At 43.6% G+C, this 22,169-nt stretch overlaps 1 protein-coding gene across 4 annotated transcripts; it reads left to right on the forward strand.

Annotated features, from left to right (window-relative positions):
* The first annotated feature begins 13,991 nt into the window (after nt 1-13,991).
* Nucleotides 13,992-20,923, forward strand: LOC129500898 (zinc finger protein 134-like). Of its 4 annotated transcripts, XM_055311802.1 has the most exons (4): nt 13,992-14,261; nt 16,514-16,637; nt 18,433-18,532; nt 19,149-20,923. In XM_055311802.1, exons 3-4 carry the CDS (start codon nt 18,493-18,495, stop codon nt 20,372-20,374), a joined length of 1,266 nt encoding a protein of 421 aa, XP_055167777.1. In that variant the 5' UTR covers nt 13,992-14,261; nt 16,514-16,637; nt 18,433-18,492; the 3' UTR covers nt 20,375-20,923. The 4 variants fall into 4 exon arrangements, with proteins under 4 accessions (XP_055167777.1, XP_055167774.1, XP_055167776.1 ...); XM_055311799.1 differs by having other exon boundaries at nt 16,514-18,532; XM_055311801.1 differs by lacking the exon at nt 16,514-16,637.
* The last annotated feature ends 1,246 nt before the right edge of the window (nt 20,924-22,169 follow it).

Below are 22,169 nucleotides of genomic sequence, written 5' to 3' on the forward strand. Positions count from 1 at the left end.
ACAAACCAACAAAAATTTTAAAAAAATTTTTAAGAAGTGAATTTAATCAGACAAGTGAATAGAATAGAGTAATACACTGGATGCTGTGTTTATTTTGGTCTGTTTGTTAGAAATCTAGATCCCAAAATTGTAAAGAAAAACTTATATCGGTACAAAAATAAAATTAAATACAATGAAAGGATAAAATGTAGCTGTAGAAATGTAAATTAAAAGACAAAAAGAAGGAATATAAACAGACTGGTGAATAAATCAGCAATACACTATATTGTGAGTGTATTTTTTTGGTTAGAAGAAACTACATCCCAAAATTGTAAAGAAAAACAGACACACACACACACACACACACACATATATATATATACAAAAATAAAATTAAGTACATTGAAAGGATAGAATGTAACTATAAAGCTGAAAATTTTTAAAGTCTTTTTTTTAATTTTTTTTAACTTTATTTATGATAGAGAGAGAGAGAGAGAGAGAGAGAGGCGCAGAGACATAGGCAGAGGGAGAAGCAGGCTCCATGCACCGGGAGCCCGATGTGGGATTCGATCCTGGGTCTCCAGGATCGCGCCCTGGGCCAAAGGCAGGTGCCAAACCACTGTGCCACCCAGAGATCCCTAAAGTCTTTAATAGGATCCCTGGGTGGCTCAGCGGTTGAGCATTGAGGCTTAGGGCCTGATCCATGGGTCCCAGGAGGGAGTCCCACATCAGGCTCCCTGGGTGGAGCCTGCTTCTCCCTCTGTCTATATCTCTGCCTCTCTCTCTCTCTATGTCTCACATAAATAAATAAAATCTTAAAAAAAGTCTTTAACAAAATGGAAGGAAGGAAGGAAGGAAGGAAGGAAGGAAGGAAGGAAGGATGAACAAACAACCAGAAGAAAACATGATCAGACAGATTAAGAGAACAGAGCCATACACTAGATTCTGGGTGTATTTTGGTCTGTTAGAAGAAATTGCATCCCAAATTGTAAAGAAATAAAAACTTATTTATATACAAAAATAAAATTAAATACAATAGGATAGAATGTAACTGTAAAAATGAAAATTTAAAAAGATTTTTAAAGAATTGATAAAATAAATTAGTTGAAAACTGAAAGAAAAAAATAAAATTGAAAGACTAAAGAATCATGTGGAAGAAACCATGAATTCTATATGCTATATTCCCCTAACTCTGGAGTTTTGCAGTTCTCTATGATTAGTAAATTTGGTCTTGGCTGGATGTTCTGGCTGATCTTCTGGGAGAGGGGCCTGTTGCATTGATTCTCAAGTGTCTTTGCCCTGGGTGGAATTGCAGCTTTCTTTTCAGGCAGGCAGACTAAATAAGTGGCTCCAAATTGCTCTCTGTGGCTTTTGTTCCCTGAAAGCTTTCTGTACCACTTTACAGGATGAGAGTGAAAATGGAGGCCTCCCAATCTCCAGCCCAAGAGAGAAAGTTCAGAGCCTCACTGCTCAGAAAGTTCAGTGCACCCTCAGGGAAAAGTAGTCAATCACTCCTGTCTCCCTGTTCTCTGACCAAACTCCATGCTCACCTAGCCTGTGAATAAGTGTTCCTATCTCAGGCATGAGACCCGATTGGAGTCTCCAAACCCTGAGGACTCTTGTGGCCACTCCAGTGCCACTCCTCCCCCGGGAGAAAATGGGTTCCCACCCATTCTGCTGATTTTTGGGCCCCTGCTCAGAGAGCTGTCACTTGACTGTGTCAGGATTTGTGGTTTATGGCAATCCTAAGCTAAAAGCCCAGCCCTGGGCTTGCTGATTGCAGCCAGTTTCCCTGAACTGATGCCTGGGAACTCTGCTGCATTCAAAAACCTCTGGTCTTCCTGTGACCCCGAGGATCCTGGGACCACACTGTTCCACCTAGGATTCCACCCTTGCTTCTGATTTTGTGCTCTACTGCTGTATCAGTAGCCAGTTTATGGAGGCTTCCTGGCCCCACAGTTTATCTTCCCATATATCACCTCAGATTCGTTTCTCCACATCTCCTACTTTGTAGACAGTGGTTGCTTTTCTATTTGTAAAGTTGCAATTTTCTTAGAACTCCAGTTGAGTTCGCAGGTGTTCAGAATGATTTGGTAGCTATCCAGCTGAATTCCTGGGACCAGACGAAACTAAGATGTCCTAAGCCTCCGCCACCTTGGACTCTCCTCTCTTATTTGGATTTGTTAATCAATTTGTAATGTGTGTTTTATTTAACTTTACCTGTGATTGCCTAAATTTTTCAACTAGTGTTATAAACCTTCTACCTTTTCCTCAAGAAATATATTTTTAAAATTTATTTATTCATGAGAGACAGAGAGAGAGAGAGAGAGAGAGAGAGAGAGAGAGAGAGAGACGGAAAGAGAGGCAGAGACACAGGCAGAGGCTCCATGCAGGGAGCCCAATATGGGACTCGATCCCAAGACTCCAGGATCACACCCTGGGCCAAGGCAGGCGCTAAACTGCTGAGCACTGAGCCACCCAGAGATCCCCTCCCCAAGAAATATTTTAACAAATTTGTATGCATATGTATAAAATAAATACTATTTTTCTTCACTCGCCCAATTCCTTAAGCTCACGTCACTGAGTTTATGATTTATTATTAGTTATTGTGTATCCTTTCATAAATGGTTTGATTCTTTGCATTTACTTTTCTTTTTTAATCCGTGCTTCACAAAGAGTCCAATGTTTCCCAAATTTTAATGTCAGTTACATAATTTAATTTGATAAATTATTGCCTTTTAATATAAACAACTGAAATATTATTGCAAAAATAAAGACAGCTCTTCTTTGATGAATCCTAATCTACTTCTGTGGAAAACATCTAACATTTAGAAGGTTATAAAGAATTGCTATCTAATTAAATGTGGAGAACAGAGCTGAACATTTTTACCTAATAATATTTTATAAATGTAAAAAGATCCTACTTTTATACCATTATACAAATTTTCAAACTGATGGGTACCTGGGTGGCTCAGTCAGTTAAGTGTCTGCCTTCAGCTCAGGTCATGGTCCTGGGGTCCTGGGGTCCTGGGATTGAGCCCCACATTGGGTGCCCTGCTCAGCGGGAAGTCTGCTTCTCCCTCTCCCTTTGCCCTCTCCCCTGCTCGTGCCATCTCTCTCTCTCTCTCTCAAGTAAATAAAAATAAAATCTTAAAAATTTTTTTCAAACTGAGAAATGATAATTCATTTTGTATTTATCTAGGTGAGGTTATATGAGATTATCATATGAATATGTAAAGTGAAGATGAGAGCATGAATTAAATATTTGGCAAATGAGTATATTTTTATATATAAATGGTGTCTCCTTTTAAATGATTATGCATTTGCATGATAATTTCTAAGAAAAAAATTAAAAATGATGTAAGAATTGCTTTTTTATATAACTTTCAATGTTAGAAAATATATAATCATTTATCCTACTGATTAGAGTGGGCATCTAGAATATGATTGATTGAGATGCCTGGGTGGCTGAGCAGTTGGGCGTCTGCCTTTGGTTCAGGGCATGATCTCTGGTACAGGGATCCAGTTTGATGTTGGGCTTCCTGTAGGGAGCCTGCTTCTCCCTCTCTCTGTGTCTCTGCCTCTCATGAATAAATAAATAAAATCTTAAAAAAATAGAATATGATCAATTGTCTCTCCTTTCCATTGTTCTTATGTAAAATATTTTCTATTATTTTGTCCTTCATCTTTAATTTTTTCATGCCTTTTGTCTTATATAAATTGCACATTTTCACATATTCCAATAAGTTTAAATTACTGTAGGCTTCTCTTTTATGGATTGCCTACTAAATATTTATCACAAGCCATTATTTTAAAAAATATATTCACTCCCATATGGTTTATCTGTTAGATTTAGATTTTTGTATTTATATACATGTTTTTATTTTTAAGATATTAAGACACTGAAGAAATGTTATATATATGTATATGTTTTTATTTGTCTAAATGGCATGTGGTAGAAATTTAGCTTTATTTTTAAAAATAGTGTGCAAAGATTTTAATAATATGTATTCAACACACTCTTTTCCCCAACTCTTTTTTAAATTCATTTTTACACGCACTAAGTTTCTACTATTTTTCATACCGAGAAATCTTTCTCTCTATTTTATATACAAAAAGATCTATCCAATTTTATTTATATTTGTCTGCCCACCTCCCTTCCTGTCAAATACTTTGTAACATTTTATATTCTCTGTTTATAATGTATTTCATAACCTCCATTTTAGTCTCTGGTTATTGACTAAAACCAAGCTGTAATTGCATTTAAAAAAATAACCAACAGAAACAACTCTCTCATTAAGTAATTTCATTTGGGGATGCCTGACTGGCTTAGTTGGAAGAGCCACTCTTATTCTTAGTGTTGTGAGTTTGAACCCTATGTTGGGTAGAAATTACTTGAAATAAAATCTTTAAAATAAAATAAAATCCTTTAAAAATAAACAATTTCATTTGTTTTTCTTCTTCACTAGCATAGGAAACTTGTATACATTATTATTTGGTTATAAATAGATTTCAATAAACTCATATCTGAAAATGATAGGGTAAATATGCAAAATAAGAAAGTATGGTGTTGTAGACAATAAAAGAACAAAATTGTAGCAAAGAAAACAAATTTAGTATTTGCTGGTTATTGCAACAAATACTTTCCCACTTTATATTTTTTAAGATTTTATTTATTTATTCATGAGAAACACACACAGAGAGAGACAGAGACACAGGCAGAGAGAGAAGCAGGCTCCATGCAAGGAGCCCGATGCAGGATCTGATCATAGGAATCCGAAGGCAGATGGCCCTGAGCCGAAGGCAGATGTTCAACCACTGAGCCACCCAGGCATCCCAGTGTTGGGATATCTATACCTTCAGCCCAGGATCAGGCCCTGGGCTGAAGACAGATGCTCAACCTTTGAGTCATCCAGGTGTCTCTGCCTTTTCTTATCAGGTTGAAACTTCTACAAAAAGAGAAACTTTATATAACAAAAAGGTCTGAATCTTTTCCCTTTTTCCCTCCTTTAAAGTGTGTTGATTTTAGCAGGCTCTGTAGCACAATGGATAGCACTTTGGACTTCTAGAATGTGTTGATTTGGTCTTCTATCATCATCCAAACATAAGGTTATTTTTTTTAAGTAGTGATAAAAATGCATCTTTAAAACATGTTTATTTGTTACAATTACTATTTGATGCTGAAAGTGTCCGACACTTTGTCATTGGGAATCCTTCCTGTCAACTCTTACATCCTGTTTACATAATCTCAGTAGTTTGGGGTGGCTTTTTGTTTTCTTATATCAGAAGAAGTTCTGAGATAGTTTTCTATAACTTCAATCCCAGATGTGGATTCATTCACACGTACTATCCTGGCCCTGGTGAGCATATTCATCTCCTTTTATTTTCTCTCTCTCATTTTGTTTTTGTGGGTACCACTTATTGTGAACCCAAGCCACTGGTTAATGAATATGTCTACACTGGCATCTTCTGGCTTCCCAACATTCAACCCTTTTGTGTTCCTTGGCAGTGACACCCATGCCTCTGTTTTTCTCTGCTTTCTGGGGAAGAAAATAATTTTTCCAAGTATGGTCTCTGGACAATAAGTTCCCTATGGGGCATCTGTCATTTATGTATTTAATTATCTATTTATTTAATCACTCTTCTGTGTGTTTATACATAAAACACTCATATTGTATGCTAGATGATCTGTTATCACATAGGGATCAGTGTAGAATAACAGCAAAAATAACCCTGGCCTCATATTGCTTATATGATTGCTAAAAATGAACACAGTGTAAATATAATGTTGACTTTCTAAAAGTACATAAGCTATTCATTGGAGAATATCAGGCAACAGTGATAATGACATGGGGGAGATTTTCAGTGTTTAGGAGTTCTGGAGTGGAAACTCACTGTTGATATCAACTTTGAAGTGACATTCAAAAAATTTATTGCAATGGTAAAGCATATGGAGTGAAAAATGTTTCAAGGGAAAAGAAAATGACTGAGGAATACCCCCAAATTGGTACAACACAGGTGGACTTCAAAGAATTAAAAGAAGTTCATGGGGATCCCTGGATGGCTCAGCGGTTTAGTGCCTGCCTTCCGACCAGGGAGTGATTCTGGAATCCCAGGATCGAGTACTGCATCGGGCTCCCTGCATAGACCTGCTTCTCCCTCTGCCTGTATCTCTCTCTCTCTCTCTCTCTCTCTCTCTCTCTCTCTCTGTGTGTGTGTGTGTGTCTCATGAATAAATAAAATAAAATCTTTAGAAAAAAATCCATGATGTTTAACTAAAAGTGTGTAGTACACAACGTGCCAAGGCAGGAAATTAAGTGATATCTTCTGGCAGGTGTTGGAGGGTCTTGTCAATGCACCCTACTCCAGTATGTGGATGACCTCCTATTGGCCTCTGATGATAAGGCTAAATGTCAAAAAGCTACTGAGGATCTCTTAGAAACCTTACAGACTCTGGGCTACATGTCTCAGCCGAAAAGGCACAACTATGCTCCCTCTCAGTTACATACCTGGGATACAATATCAGCAATGGTGAACGGACCCGTTCTCTTAGTAGAATAATAAGAGCAGCCCACAGTGGCTGACACAAAGGTGGTGACCCATGGTGACCAGTTAAACAATTTTTTTAAAGATTTTATTTATTTATTTATTTATTTATTTATTTATTTATTTATTATTATTCATGAGAGACACACACACAGAGAGAGAGAGAGAGAGAGAGAGAGAGAGAGAGAGAGAAGCAAAGACACAGGCAGAGGGAGAAGCAGGCTCCATTCAAGGAGCCTGACGTGGGACTCGATCCCCAGTCTCCAGGATCACACCCCGGGCTGCAGGTGGCACCAAACTGCTGTGCCACCGGGGCTGCCCTAAACAAGTTTTTAAATGCATCCATTTTTTTGTAGCCCTTGTTTAGCCTTTTTAATTCCATATTTTTAAGGTGCCCCTCATTCTTGTCCTATACCTATTTTTATGTAATTTTTAAACAAGGAGCAAAGGTCTGGTTTTAGATTAGTCTCTCCCCAAACAGCTTGTGTAACACTTGTAAATATTTCCTCTGTAATCCCATTTCTGAGTTTCCATATAGTTTGGGGTTTAGGTTAGTGGGGATTTACAGATTTACTTGTACAGAACATGGTAAGAATTAGGATTAGGGAACACTCGAGAGTCTTATCTTTAGAGGATCCTGGGTTTCCTGGACCTTTTGTGTTGTTTTGTCCTTTTTTGACATGGGAGTGGTGTAGCCAGGTGAGGATGCTGCTGACTTTAATGGCTGTTGGTGTGGTTAAGACGACCATGTATGGTCCCTTCCAAGTGGGAATTAGTCCCTGGGTGGTAAACTTCTTTATCCAAACTGAGTCTCCAGGCTGGAAAGGGTGTACTGGATCTGTTGATGATATAGACTAATCTTCCGGACTTGTTTATGAATCACCTCCTGGGTGAGTTGTAGGGCCTATAAAACCTTGATTAGAGAGTGATTATGAATTTCAACCTTTAACTCCTTTTGGAGTTTGGGGAGAATGGGAGGGGACTGCCAAACACAATTTTACAGAGGGTGAACTCCTCCTGATAAGGGGTACATCTTGCCCTCAGGAGGACAAGGGGGAATAAAGTGGTCCAGTTTTCACCAGTTTTTAGAGTAAGTTTCATCAAAGTTTTTTTTTATTTTAAATTTTTATTCTTTTAAGATTTTATTTATGTACTCCTGAGAGACACAGAGAGAGAGGCAGAGACACAGGCAGAGGGAGAAGCAGGCTCCATGCAAGGAGCCCGATGTGGACCAGAACGTGAACCTGGGAATCCAGGATCACGTCCTGAACCAAAGGCAGGCCCTCAACTGCTGAGCCACTCAGGCATCCCAAGGTTTTTTTTTTTTTTGTTTTTTTTTTTTTTTTTTTTAGAGTTCTATTCATTCACTCTATCTGCCCCGAACTTTGGGGGGCAGTAATGTAATTTCTAATTAATATTTAGGGCTTTAGCAATGTCTCGGGAGATTTTAGCTGTAAAAACAGGGCCATTATTTTTTTTTAAGATTTTATTTATTTATTCATGAGACACACACACACACACACAGAATGAGAGAGAGAGAGAGAGAGAGAGAGGCAGAGATACAGGTGGGAGAAGCAGGCTCCATGCAGGGAGCCCGATGTGGGACTCGATTCTGGGACTCCAGGACCACGCCCCAGGCTGAAGACAGGCACTAAACCACTGAGCCACCCAGGGATCCCCAGGGCCATTATGTGAACCAATAGTTGTTGGTAGGCCAAATCTAGAAATGATTTCCTGGAGTAATTTCTTTACTGCCATTGTTGCCGTTTTCACCCTTGTGGGATAGGCTTCTGCCCATCCAGAAAAGGTATCTACAAAGACCAGGAGATATTTATATCCTGCTGCTGAGGATTTTATTTCTGTGAAGTCTATTTCCCAATGTTCCCCTGGGGAGACTCCCCTTAACTGAATTCCAAGAGGAGCTTTCTTTCCCTGCTTTGCATTTACCTGTGCACAGATGATATATCTAGAGACAAGGTGGTCTATTAAGCTACTTAGGTTAGGAATATAATATCTATATTTTTTTAACAGTTCACTGAGCTTTGTTTGACCTAAATGTGTTGACTGGTGCAATTGGTTAATTAAAGTCTGACCTAGAGTCTCAGGGACCAGTAGCCTTCTGTCTGGTAGGATTCACCATCCATTTGTTTCCAGGCAGGCCCCTTTCTGTGTGGCCAGATTGTTTTCTGCTTCCATGTAAGTAGATGAGGTAGGTAGTTCCAGAATGGGTACAGTCATTAAGATCGGTAAAAGACCCACTGGTTTTTGTGCTACCTCTCAGGCTACCTGGTCTGCCATTCAATTTCCTCTGGCTTCAGTTGATGCCCCTTCTGATGTCCCTTGCAGTGGACTATGGCAACAACCGCCTTGGGCAGCCATATGGTCTTTAGCAAGGCTAGGATTTCTTTCCTGTTTTTAATGTTATCACCTGTTGAGGTTAGCAGCTGCCTTTCTTGATATATTGTGCCATGGACATGTGCTTGGCAAATGCACACCTACTATCAGTATAGATGGTTACAATCTTTTCTTTTGCATATCAGAGAGCCTGGATGAGGGCAACAAGTTCAGCCTTTTGAGCCAAAGTTCCTCTGTTAAGGGATTGCTCCCAGATGACCTGATCCAAAGTCACTACCACTGCCCCCTCGTACCTGATTTCTTCCTGGACATACCTGCTGCCATCAGTGAACAACACCGCATCAGAAGCAGGCAGCAGCACATCCTTCAGGTCCAGGTGAGCAGTCTGTACTATATCAATCGTTTTCAGGCAGTTGTGTATCAGTTCTTCCGGGTCATCATCTGGAAGCAAGCTTGCAGGGTTTATAGCCAGAGTTTTTTTTTTTTAAGATTTATTTATTTATTTATTTATTATAGATACAGAGAGAGAGAGAGAGAGAGGCAGAGATGCAGGAGGAGGGAGAAGCAGGCTCCATGCCAGGAGCCCGATGTGGGCGACGATCCCGGGACTCCAGGATCGCGCCCTGGGCCAAAGGCAGGCACCAAACTGCTGAGCCACCCAGGGATCCCCTATAGCCAGAGTTTTTTGAAACTTAATGTGAGGCTGATCTAACAGAAGGGCCTGAAACTGAGTAACCTAAGCATTTGACATCCAATGCTCTGGGCCCCTCGGAGTAAGGTTTTGACCCATGGGGTGCTGTTAATAAGAGTTCTTGCCCCAATGTCAGTTTTTCCACTTCTTTGATCAACAGGGCAGCTGCAGCCACCACTTGGAGGCATGCTGGCCATCTGGCTGCAGCTGGATCCAGTCTTTTGGACAGATAGGCCACGGGTCTCTTCCAGGGCCCCAGTGTTTGGATTAGGACCTCTTTCACTATTCCCCGCCTTTCATGTATATAGAGATGGAAAGGCTTTGTGACATCCAGTAAGGCCAGTGCAGGGGCTGAGGTCAGAGCCCTTTTTAACTGTTCAAAGGCCTATTCATGAGTTTCAGTCCATTCCAGTGGCTGGGTCCCCCCTGCCCCACTTTGCTGGAATATAGGGGCTTAGCAATCTCAGCAAACCCTGGAATCCATAGGCAGCAATATCCAACCACCCCCAGGAATTCTCGTACCTGCTGCTTAGTTTTAGGTGTGGGAATTTATAGAATGGCTTTGATTCTACTAAGAGAACGGGTCCGTTCACCATTGCTGATATTGTATCCCAGGTATGTAACTGAGAGGGAGCATAGTTGTGCCTTTTCGGCTGAGACATGTAGCCCAGAGTCTGTAAGGTTTCTAAGAGATCCTCAGTAGCTTTTTGACATTTAGCCTTATCATTAGAGGCCAATAGGAGGTCATCCACATACTGGAGTAGGGTGCATTTAGGATGTCCTCGTTGGAACATGTGGAGGTCTGAACTTAGAGCCTTGTCGAATAGGGTGGGAGAATTTTTGAATCCCTGTGGTAACCTAGTCCAAGTCAATTGTCCAGAGAAGCCTCCTTCTGTATCTGTCCATTCAAAGGCAAAGATAGGCTGACTGATGGGTGCCGAGGGAATGCTAAAAAAAAGCATCCTTTAAGTCCAGAACTGTATAGAATTTGCACTCTGGAGTTAGGAGGCTTAATAAAGTATAAGGGTTAGGGACTGTGGGGTATGTAGTCTCTACCATTTGTTTATTTCTCTGAGGTCTTGTACTGGCTGATAGTCATTAGTTCCTGGTTTCTGGACAGGAAATAGAGGGGTATTCCAAGACAACTAGCAAAGGACTAGAATTCCTGCTTGTCTCAGTCCGGAGATATGTATAGTGATGCCTTTTCTTGCATTCAAACTTATGGGGTATTGTTTTATCTGGACAGGAGTGGCAGTAGCTAATAGCTGCACTATTACTGGGGTCTGATGACTGGCCAGTCCCGGAGGGTTGTCTTCTGCCCATACCCAGGGAAACTTTTCTCGGAGTTTGGAAAGATATTTGGAAGGGGGATCCCTGGGTGGCGCAGCGGTTTGGCGCCTGCCTTTGGCCCAGGACGCGATCCTGGAGACCCAGGATCGAATCCCACATCGGGCTCCCGGTGCATGGAGCCTGCTTATGTCTCTGCCTCTCTCTCTCTCTCTCTTTCTGTGTGTGACTATCATAAATAAATAAATAAATAAATAAATAAATAAATAAATAAATATTTTTAAAAAAGATATTTGGAAGGCTCTGGAAGGCCGGTACTCACCCTTTCTTGTAGCATATACTCTTCTGATAGTGGACAGGTGAGGAGGATCTGCGTTGGGGGTTGAGGAGTTTGTTCTGTGGGTTCTAGTCCTTGCCTGATTGATCATCAGGATGGCCTTTGTCTTTTCTAATGAAATAGTAGCTTAAAGCTTTTGGAGGAAGTCGCACCTGAGCAGGGGCTACGGCATCCTGGAATAACTACGAATGAGTAAGTGACTGTGTTTTTTTCCTAAATCCACAGTCCATAGAGTGGTCCATGGGCATGAGACAGATTATCTGGTGGCCCCTTGAATGGAGGTTTTATGAGAGGTCAAAGGTCCCATTGGCTCTGTCAAGACTGAAAGAGCTGCACCAGTGTCTACTTTTTGGATTTCAGCTGGCTTCTTTTCCTTTTTTCAGATGTGAAAAGAGTGACTAGGAGCTGTTAACAGTCATCTCAGGTGGGCTGCTGTGTGGGAAAAACTGATTCTAAGAGGCTAATCAGAGTCTGTGGTTTTTCTGAGAAAGGGGGATTTGGGGCTTTTCAATTGTAAAGGTTGCTCATGGAGAATGGGACAAATACGATGTCAGTTGTCAGGGGGAGCTTCCCTGAGGGGAAAGAGAGCTTCCCCTCTATGGTTTTCTTGTTTATTTTCTTCCTGAGTGTGACTTTGGGTGTGTAGGCCTGAGATCACAGACTCACTCCTGTCATTTTTCTCTTCCCCCTCTTGGCCTATCCCTGGTTGTTTGAGGGTTGTAAGAGGGCAGGAATCTCCCTTCTGGTGGGAAGGGAGATTGAACCCTTGACCAGAAACCTGTCACCTGAGTCTTAAGACTGGCAGCCGTGCTACTCACTTTTAAATGGCTGACAGGTGCCCGATGTTTTTTTTGAGGTTGTTCGTGTGTGTGTGTGTGTGTGTGTGTGTGTGTGTGTGTGTGTGTGTAAAGATGTCAGCTGACAGAAGAGAGTAGAGGAATTGGCCAAAAAGTGTAAAACTAGGAGGGACCCCCACTGGGTCCCTTAACCAGAAACGAGGAGGGACCCTCCCTGGGTCCCCCAAACAGAAACCAGGAGGGATCCCTGCTGGGACCCCCAAGCAGAAACCGGGAGTGACCCCCCCCTGGGTCTCTTAAGTACAGAACAGGAGGGACCCCCTCTGGGTCCCTTAACCAGAAGCCCCTTCCTAACATCTTAGGGGGAGCCTGTGGAGGGGAGTTCAGACTAGGTCTGGTCCTCCAGCTTCCACCCACATGGACCAGTCTCCAGGTAAACAGGTGACACTGACCTCAGGAATTTACAGATGACTCTGTGGGTATTTTGGGGGTGGGACGTCGTCGTTTCTCTCGTCAGGCTGTCACAGCCTGGAAGAGAAGCCTCCGGGGCCCTGAACATCTCAGGGGACGCCTCCCCTAGAGATTTCTCGCAATCCCAGCAGCACTGGCAGAGAGGCCCTCAGCCCAATAGGCGTCAGAACCGAGCGACAGAGATCACTTGGGGATCTCGCTGGGGCCTCCAAATGTTATAGCTAGAGCAGCAACTTATATAGATGGACGCCATAGTCAGAAGGCCAAATTAAGGAGTCTTTATTGAAAGCCAGCGGCTGCAAGGTGGTTCATGCACTCCAAAATCTCGAAGCCCGAGTAAATTCAGGGATAGGTTAATAAAGGCATAAACCTATCCTGTTGACAGTTTCTGTTGAGTCCTAGTAGCTTGCTAGTCATTGTACAGAAGCCAAAAAGCTGGGTGAAGCAAATGTCTATGGTATACTTCCTGAAACCCTGGGTATTGGGACATTTTGCAGTTTAAACAGACATAAGATTACAAAAATAGCAGCTATATACAAGATGGTGTTTCTTATGCTAAGCCCCTGGTATCTCACTCTTTCCTTCCTTCCTTCCTTCACTCCCCCCCATCCTCCTCCTGTGCTTCATCATTTACCAAAAATAATCTCAACTCCCAATTCAGACACTGTCCCTCTAATTGCAAATGAAGTGAAAAGCACTTCCTAGCAAAGAAATGAGATCTTGATGCTCCAAATCTTTATTTCTGGGTTTGGATAGTCACCTTTGCACATTTACTGCCACCAGTCCTGGCACTTTAGAAAGCATTTATAATGACCCTTTTCAGATAGTCGGCATATTCCTAGAGGGAAATCAATATATCTTAGCTTTGGGCTAAGAAGGATCATTTCAATTACAGGGTGCTGCATGCTGGTTTTTAAATCCATATAGATTGGGACGCCTGCATGGCTCAGGGGTTGAGTGTCTGCTTTAGCTCAGGGCATGATCCCGGAGTACCAGGATCAAGTCCCATATCAGGTTTCCTCCATGTAGCCTGCTTCTCCCTCTGCCTTTATCTTCTCTCTCTCTCTCTCTCTCTCTCTCTCTCTCTTTTTTCTTTTTTTCTATGTCTTTAATGAATGAACAAAATCTTTTAAATATTTAAACAAAAAAATAAAAACTAGCAAGGAAATATACGTGGACTGTGAGTGGACTCAAAGTAGTTTGACAAGATATGTCCATGTGGTTTTTTGGCTTTGGGGAATACCTACAAGAAAGTTACCATTCTTGCGCCCTCCCGCAGACTACACAAGCACGGAATCTAGGCGTGAGCTCTTTAAGAGGACTGAAGCCTCGCCCAGTGCTCTGACCCTCGAGGCACAGTTTCCCAGAGCTCTACGGTGGACGCCGCAGCCTTAGCACCCGCAGGGAGCAAGTCCAAGAATCACTAGGGCCGATTGGTCAGGGAAACTACATTACCTAGAAATCCCTGCGCCGCGCGGTGGCGGCATCATTAAAAGTGAGCGGAAAACGCTGGGCGGGACTTCCGGTGTCTTCCTCGCGGCGGACATTTTGTCCGTTCCTGGTGTAGCTTTCGGAGTAGAGCTTCTGGAGCGCTGGTTGGGTTCGGAGTGATACACGCTGGAAGGCGCGGGAGGAGACCCTGTGTCTACCGGGGAGAGGCTTGGCGGTGGCAGCACCCGCGAAGGCTCCGCGGCCAGGGCCTAGCCACGGCAATGCTCGGGTCCCGAACTGGGACTCTTCACAGCTCCGTGTGGTCCAGATTGTGATGGCGGCGACCGCGGTGATGGATCCCGCGTAGGTGGGTACTCTGTTCGCCGGACCTTGACGCGTTTTGGGGTTCCGAATCACGAAGCCCTGAAAGAGGGGCACCAGTTGAAGTCGTTGCAGCCCAGTCTCCGATGTCCTGGGCCACGGGGGCGTTTACAGGGGGAGCCCCCATTTCTAACAGCCGGTGGGATGAGCCGTCGAAGTGTTTGTTCCTGGCCGTTCGACTAGCACGAGCACAGGCTTGGAGGCGCCACTGAGCCGGGAGGATTCAGGAAACCGGAGTGCTAGTGTTTGCAGGGAGCATGGCAGGGGAGCCTTGTGCCTTCATGGCGAGGACTCTTGGAGCGATGGAAGAACAGATGTGGTCTGGCTTGGGGGAGTACACATTACGGCCGAGTGGGTGGTGGACTTGGAGGCGAGGAGGCCGCAGACTTTGGAGGTTTTGTGGTGCTTGGATCGGAGCCATGGCGGGCAAGTTGGAGGTGGAGAAATGGAGTTTTAAAGGTAAAACCAATAGGGTTTTCCGCTGTCAGATAATGGCTATACGTGAACGAAGGAATGAGGGACCTTCACAGTTTTGTTTTCCCTCCCCCACCCCCTTGAACTTCGGTGGGAATGGGTCCGTTGGAGCAGGAAGCTCCTTTGAAGGAATCAGGAGTTGTATTTTGGATGTGGTAAAGCTAAGGTGTCCCTAGGGCATTTGGCCATGCAGGTCTGGACTTCCAGGGAGGGAGCTGTGTTGGAGACCAATGAGGGACGAGGCCTCAAGTCAAAGCCTGGAGAGCAGATTCTGAGGAAGAATATTAAGGATGTCTTTATCTCACGTAGTCCTTGAGGTGAGAGATTGGAGGGCAGGGAAAAAGAGGTGACATTCTTCATTACCTTCAGAAGGAAGCATGTGAAAGAGTTCTGGCTGGTCTTAGCTGGAGGAAAGGGCTGTAGGGTATAAGGAACCTGACATGAGATACAGAGGCAGGAGTGAGGTGCTATAGATTTGCCACTCTGTGGGCTCAGCAAAGGCACTGCCTGAAGAACAGAGGAAAAGTCAGCCTGGCTAGTGGAGCAGCCTCAGCCCAATCCAGGACACTGGCACATCAATTCCCTAACTCTTAAGTAAGAGAGATTATGAACATCTCTAATGAACGGCCTCCAGCAGGCTCACCTTCAGAGGAGTATGTTACAGTTAGGCTAGTTTGGCGAAAGGCCAGTGTGCACATGGCTGGTATACATAAGTAGATGTATGGATAGAACTTTCTGTTAATGCTTAATAATTTGCTTGCCTCTAAGTGTTTGATTATGATGAAAGTCTTAAATATCACATCTTCTTAAAAGCTTAAAGCTTAAAAATAAATAGTATAAAAAACCTGTCCCTTCATTTGTTTCACAACCAATTGGAAAAATGTGAAGCTTGTGGAGAGGAAAAACGAATTCAAAGATCCTTGACATGTATTAACGTGTTGCTACAAACTGTAGCCCTGTTAGGTGTCTACTGCTGTTATCCCTGCTTTACAGATGAGGACACTGCAACACATCTTTGTTCATGGACACCCAGCTGGTAGAAGGCAACACTGGAGTCTTAGTATTTGAGATTAGACATTCAGAAATTATCCTCACCAAAGGGCAAGGGATAGGGGAATAGTTAGTCCATGATACCCCACTCTGGTTACCTGCCACTCTCAGCTTCCTCCTTCTGCCAAGTTGCTTTGATGGTAGAAGCACTTAGGATCTCTGCATAGGTGAGTGCAGAGTATGCAGGTCCTGATTCATCATGCCCCACTTGGCCATGATCTTGGCAACCCACTATGGGAAATGGTGGTGTCTCAGGAGTCTTCACTTATCCTTCTACTTGCCTTTGAGTTTGGGAGTGCCAGTGTTACTAATGGTCTTTTGCCTTGAATCCAGTGCAGTGGGAAAAAGTGTGAACGGTGCTCTAGGCACTAGAACCAGCAGGTGCAAAAACATCACTTGAGGCTGAACTAGGAGTGTTTAGGGAGCCTCAGGTCTCCATTATGTCTGGTGTGATCAGAGAGCAGGAGACAGGCAGGATTCAACCCCAGAATGGCAGCCTGTGGAGCTGGGCTTCTGTTGGGAGCCATGGAATGTTTGGAGCAGAGGAGGGAGTGAACTGACTGGTCTTAACAGGCTTTCTCTGGCTGCATGGTGAAAAATGACTGGGGTCAGGAAAGATCACTTTTGATGATGGCTAGACTGGACTGGTGGCTCTGGAGGTGAGGGACAAATGCTTGGATTCTGGATTTTTTTTTTTTTCTTTTCTTTAAGCAGGGCCAACCAGATTTTCTGATGTGGATGGTGAGAGAAAGAATGTGAAGAGTCAAGGATGACCCTACAGCTCCCATAGTTTTTGGCCTGAGAAAACATAAGGATGGAAAAACCCTCAATTGAGATGGTGAAGTTGGTGATGGGAGTAGCTTTCAGAAGTAATATCAAGAATTAGGCTTTGACCATGTTGAATCTGAGTGGAGGTACAGGTAGATAGCTGGACACAGACGTTTGGATTTCAGAGGAGGGATTCAAGTCTCAAAGGTGGCAGCCACTATATGGATTAAATAGAGCTGCTTATCAGATTTATAGAGAGAATCTTTACATCATAGTAGCAGTGCCATTAAGGGTCTAGAAGGGGGTGGACACAGCAGAGTGAGATAGGAGTCACCCAAGGGACAGGAAAAGGGAGGTTAGTGTGCATGGTTGGGAGAGAGAGGAGGATCTGGCAGGTGGGGAAGTCTTCTAGAGAGAGCATATAGACGTGAGATGGATGTTGGTGTAGAGTAGTATTAGAGATGAGATGAATGTGAGGCCAGAGCAAGTGCTTTGCCCTTCTCTGTGTGGTTCCCACATGTTTGTGGTGACCTTTAATGGGATGTGGGGAGTTTAAGTCACGGTAGATTACCTCAGGGGCAGATTGGGTCAGCTGGCAGAGTAACTATGATTGAGGTAGAAGGACAGTGGGTGCGGGCTTTGCATGAGAATTTAGTGTTAAGCCTATGACTATTGAGAATATAGCATCCTTAGTATGTAACAGCAAAGTGGGAAGGAGGCTGGGTTTATCTGACCTATATGTTGTTCTGGATTGCTGAAGTTGAATCAAGGAATAGGGCCTGGAAGGAAGGATTTAAAAATTGGGTTCAGAGTACATGGCCGTGGGGACCATCAACTGGAGCCAGGTAGGATCTTGGATGCATTAACCAAGAATTCTTTGGGTGCTGTGTGCAGATTTGCATGTGGGAGATGCCTATGTTGTGGATATGCATAGACATGAGAGAGCTCTGGTCTAAAGAACAATATGTACTAGAGATGGGATCTGAATTCATAGCCTGGGGGCTCTAGGGAGAATTCCAAGCTCAAATATGTATATGAGATGCATGATCTCTAGACCCCAGGAGAACTAGCTGACAGAAGTGTCTATCTGTCCCCTGCCTGTTCTGGGTTGGACAAAATGATGACTAGAAAGTGGGAAAAGAGTGGGTAGGCACCAGTCACATGAGGGCCTGGTATCTGAGTTGGGGAGCTGGGGAGGAGGGTGAATTGTGGTGGGTAGACCAGGAGTCCCAGGGAGAACTGCTGCCTCTGTGTTCAAGTTGTTGACTTCATACAGGGTCATGTGACTTTCAAGGATGTGTTTGTGTCTTTCTCTTGGGAGAAATGGGGGCTGCATGATAAGGCCCAGAGATTTGTGTCATAATGCAGTGTTTTCTGTGCTTTGCATTTACGGTCTTGCCGGGTAAGGCCCTGTATGCCCAAGTTTTCTGGGCTGTGCTCTACTCTTTCTTCCCTCAAAGGTTGCCATTTTCTTCCTATAGCTGCCTGGGCACTGCTATTTTTCCTCACTAACCTAGGTTTTCTTAGGTACTGGAGCTCAGCTGTGTATTGCCGCCTTTATTCCTTGTGGTCAGCCCAGTGGACTACCCTGCTTGCCCTTTCCCTTACTATATGGCTCTGCCCACATTCATGATACATCTGCTCCACATTCTGCCCCTTTCTTATAATAGGCATATTCTTTGGATCTACTTGTGTCATGAATTGCCATAATAGTCACTGCCATGTGGCCCAGTGCGCTGATCCTACAAGATGCTTCTGATACTCATTTTGTAATATTTAGTTGTCTTAATCACTTGTGGATGGGCTGCTCTAGGTCACTGCTTTCCTACTTGCCCTGTCTTTCCTCTATGACTTGTTTCTTCCAGATGCTTTGTGGTTGCTGAACTTAGCAGGGGAAAGAACTCTGAGTGCCTGACTGAGAGGTCATGACTGTAGCCATGGCAGGAGGGACGTGGACAGGCCCCGGTGAGTGGGAGCTTGAAGTGGGTGTGACTTCTGGGCTGGGTTCAACTAGCACCAGAATCCTGTTTGGTGCCCAGGTTGTAGACCATACTTATTTCTATCTTTTTCTCCTTGTTCTTGTCTTTTATGTTCTGACCTCTGACCCAGGGCTGTCCATGCCCACTTTACCAGTGCTCTCTACTATTCCTTCTGCAGTGTTCTTTATTGGACAGTGCTAATGTGTCATGACATACATATATCCTTAAATGATTCTAGGATACCAGTTGCTCATTTTAAATCAGATTTTACTGGGCCTGGACATACATTTCTGCATAGCACTCACCAGTAGCCAAAGCCCTTCTAAAAATCATTTGCTGAAGAGTAAATTGGACATCCTGCCTGTTGGTTCTCCCTGAGCTACACCTCATTCTTGTGTATGTCCTTTGTGAAGGCTTCCTCATTCTGTGACCCTTTGGGACCCAGTATTGCACAGCAGCTTTTTCTTTAACCTGATCCCAAATCTGCTGTCCTGCTAATAGCCCCATGAACTAAATCCTGGGTATACTAGACACATTGGTGATGGGGTTGCCCCTTCCCGCCAGAGTCATCATGCACTTCAACAGCATTTTTCTGCCTTTAGGTTGTTGGTGTGCGGTGGAGGATGAAGAGGCACCTTCTGAACAGAGTATTTCTATAGAAGTGTCACATGATAGTATTTCCAAGGCAGGTTCATCAACCCAGATGGCTCACCCTTGCGACATATGTGGCCCTGTCTTGAAAGATATCTTGCACCAGGAAACACGCCAAGTACTGAAACCTTACACATGTGGGGCCTGTGGGAAACAATTCTGCTTCACTGCAAACTTTCATCAGCACCAGAAGCAGTACAATGTAGAGAAACCCTTAAGAAGAGACAAAGGGAAGACCTCATTTGTCAAGAACTGTAGAGTTTGTGAAGAACCTCACCTGTCAGAAAAACCTTTTCAATGTGAGGAGGAGCAGACCCTCCAGGTCAGTTTGGGCAGTCACCAGCAAAAGGCCACTCACAGCAAGAAGAAGACAAGGAGCACCAGGAGTGGGGAGGCCTCTCACAGTGGCCAGATGCATTACAGGTGCAGTGAATGTGGGAAGGCCTTCAACCGCAAAGACACACTTGTCCAGCACCAGAGAATCCACACTGGAGAAAGGCCTTATGAGTGCAGTGAATGTGGGAAAGCCTTCAGCCGTAAAGCCACCCTTATCCAACACCAGAGAATCCACACTGGAGAAAGGCCTTATGAGTGCAAAGAATGTGGAAAAGCCTTTAGCCGCAAAGACAACCTTACTCAGCACAAAAGAATTCACACTGGAGAAATGCCTTACAAGTGTAGTGAATGTGGAAAATACTTTAGTCATCATTCCAACCTAATTGTACACCAGAGAGTTCACAATGGAGCAAGGCCTTATAAGTGCAACAATTGTGGGAAAGTCTTCAGGCACAAATCCACACTTGTTCAGCATGAGAGTATCCATACTGGAGAAAATCCTTATGTTTGCAGTGATTGTGGGAAATCCTTTGGTCACAAATACACCCTCATTAAACACCAGAGGATTCATACTGAGGCAAGGCCTTTTGAGTGCATCGAATGTGGGAAATTCTTTAGTCGAAGCTCTGACTTTATTGCACATCAGAGAGTTCACACAGGGGAAAGGCCATTTGTGTGCAGCAAATGTGGGAAAGATTTCATCAGAACATCCCACCTTGTTAGGCACCAAAAAGTTCACACTGGAGAAAGGCCATATGAGTGCAATGAATGTGGGAAAGCCTATAGTTTAAGTTCCCACCTCATTCGGCACCAGAAAGTTCACACTGCAGGAAGGCTTTAGGAGTGCTCTCAACAGGACTCCTACAGAGAGGAGCTCTATGATTGCCCTTTGAGAGGAAGACATCAATCAGATGTTGAAACTCATATCTGAACATTAACACTGGGGAGATACCTTATGAATGCCAGGTACAGGGAAGGTTTCATGAGTTGTGTTGCACTTTCAGACCTACTCAGGTCTTTGCCAGATTTGTCACTCAATGCCTGTGGCTGAAACCATGTCTGCTCTATCAGCTTAGTTACCGTTATGTCCTCAGGGAAGGTAGAGCTTTGTACTCTCCAGTTCCTAGAGGGAAATAATAAGAATCCTGAATTAAATGGGATTCCTCATTCCCTCCCCACTGACTGGTTAAAAGTGTGGACCTTACATACATCTTTAGCCAAGAGGATCTGAGCTGTGTTCTGGTGGCTTACAAAAAAAGTTTACTTTCTTCATAGTGTTGATCTCATGTGGTACTTATAACAGATTTTCCAGCCTTCAAGTCACCCAACCTGGAGAACTACTAACTTCTGTTGCTCTGGTTTCTATGATAATAAAGACCTTGTTATTTAAGCCATTGTTACTTTTGGACATTCTTTTTACTGTTTGGAGTGGTTAGAAAACAATTAGGCCATGTAAAACTGAAGAGGTAAACTGGGAGGGGGGTGCTCCTGGTTTCATGTGCCTCAACTTTCCAGTTGAGAGGGAAACATTCTCAGTCTACTTCTGGTATTGCTGACAAAAGTTTCTCAGGGGTTTGTGGGCCTGATGTCTGGATTTTAGAGTTATTTGAGGGCCCAGACATCACTTTGATGGTGATGTTGAGGGAGGTTGTGACAGCCTTCAATATGTTTGAGACCAGCATGGATTGAGTGTCTTATTTCCAGCATATGTGCCATATTTCACAGCACAGTTGAGGGGAAGCTGTTTCTGAGGACCTGCCAAGTGCCATATGCCCTGAAGGCCAGAATCTGATCTGGTACCCAGGTCTCTGGCTGCAAGACTTACCAACCCAGGAAGGAAACAAAACTGATGCCAAGACACAGTGTGAATAATTGGGCCTGGGGACTGGCAAATGAGAGTGGATGTTCCCATTTTAAAAAGACATCCACAAACATACCAGTCACTATGGCTGTATGAGATTGGGATGCATGGCAATTCTTAGCATCTCCAGAGCTTTGTCACTCTGACCAAGGTCAGTGACAGAGCAAAGAATGTAAATTTTATTTCGATTTCTGTACCTCTCTGGGCTCTATATCTAGTGTCTTTGCTGCATAGGCAAGAACTCTGGGGTATACATTGTGGTCCAGGGATGTAGATTTTGTGACCAGCCAGAGATTCTGGTGACTCACTGGGAAACAGCCTTCACTGCTTGCCAGTTTTTCTTGCTGCAGAGGAAGAGGTTCTCTACCAGATGTTTGGAGAGAGAAAATAGAGTCACTATATTGATAGTCTGGTTTTCTAATAGAAGTGGGAGACCCAGATGTTGCAGTGGAATCATCTTTTATAGTTTTACTGATATGTAGTCAACATGGAATACACTGCATATACTAAAGTGCAATTTGGTAGGCCTTAATATACGTATAAGAAATCACCCAGCTGTAGTATTGAATATAACCACCCCCAAAGTTACCTCATGCCCCTTCCTAATCCCTCTCAATGCTCTTCCTAATACTTCCCATCCCTTCCCCAGGCAACCATTGATTTACCTTCATTATAGATAAATTTGCCTTTTCTAGAACCTTATTTAAATTGAATTTTAGAAGTTTATTGTCCACTGTCTTTCATGCAATTATTTTGTGAATCATCCATGTTGTGT

The sequence above is a fragment of the Nyctereutes procyonoides genome, unplaced genomic scaffold (genome assembly GCF_905146905.1).
Source record: "Nyctereutes procyonoides isolate TBG_1078 unplaced genomic scaffold, NYPRO_anot_genome, whole genome shotgun sequence".
Lineage (NCBI taxonomy): Eukaryota > Metazoa > Chordata > Mammalia > Carnivora > Canidae > Nyctereutes > Nyctereutes procyonoides.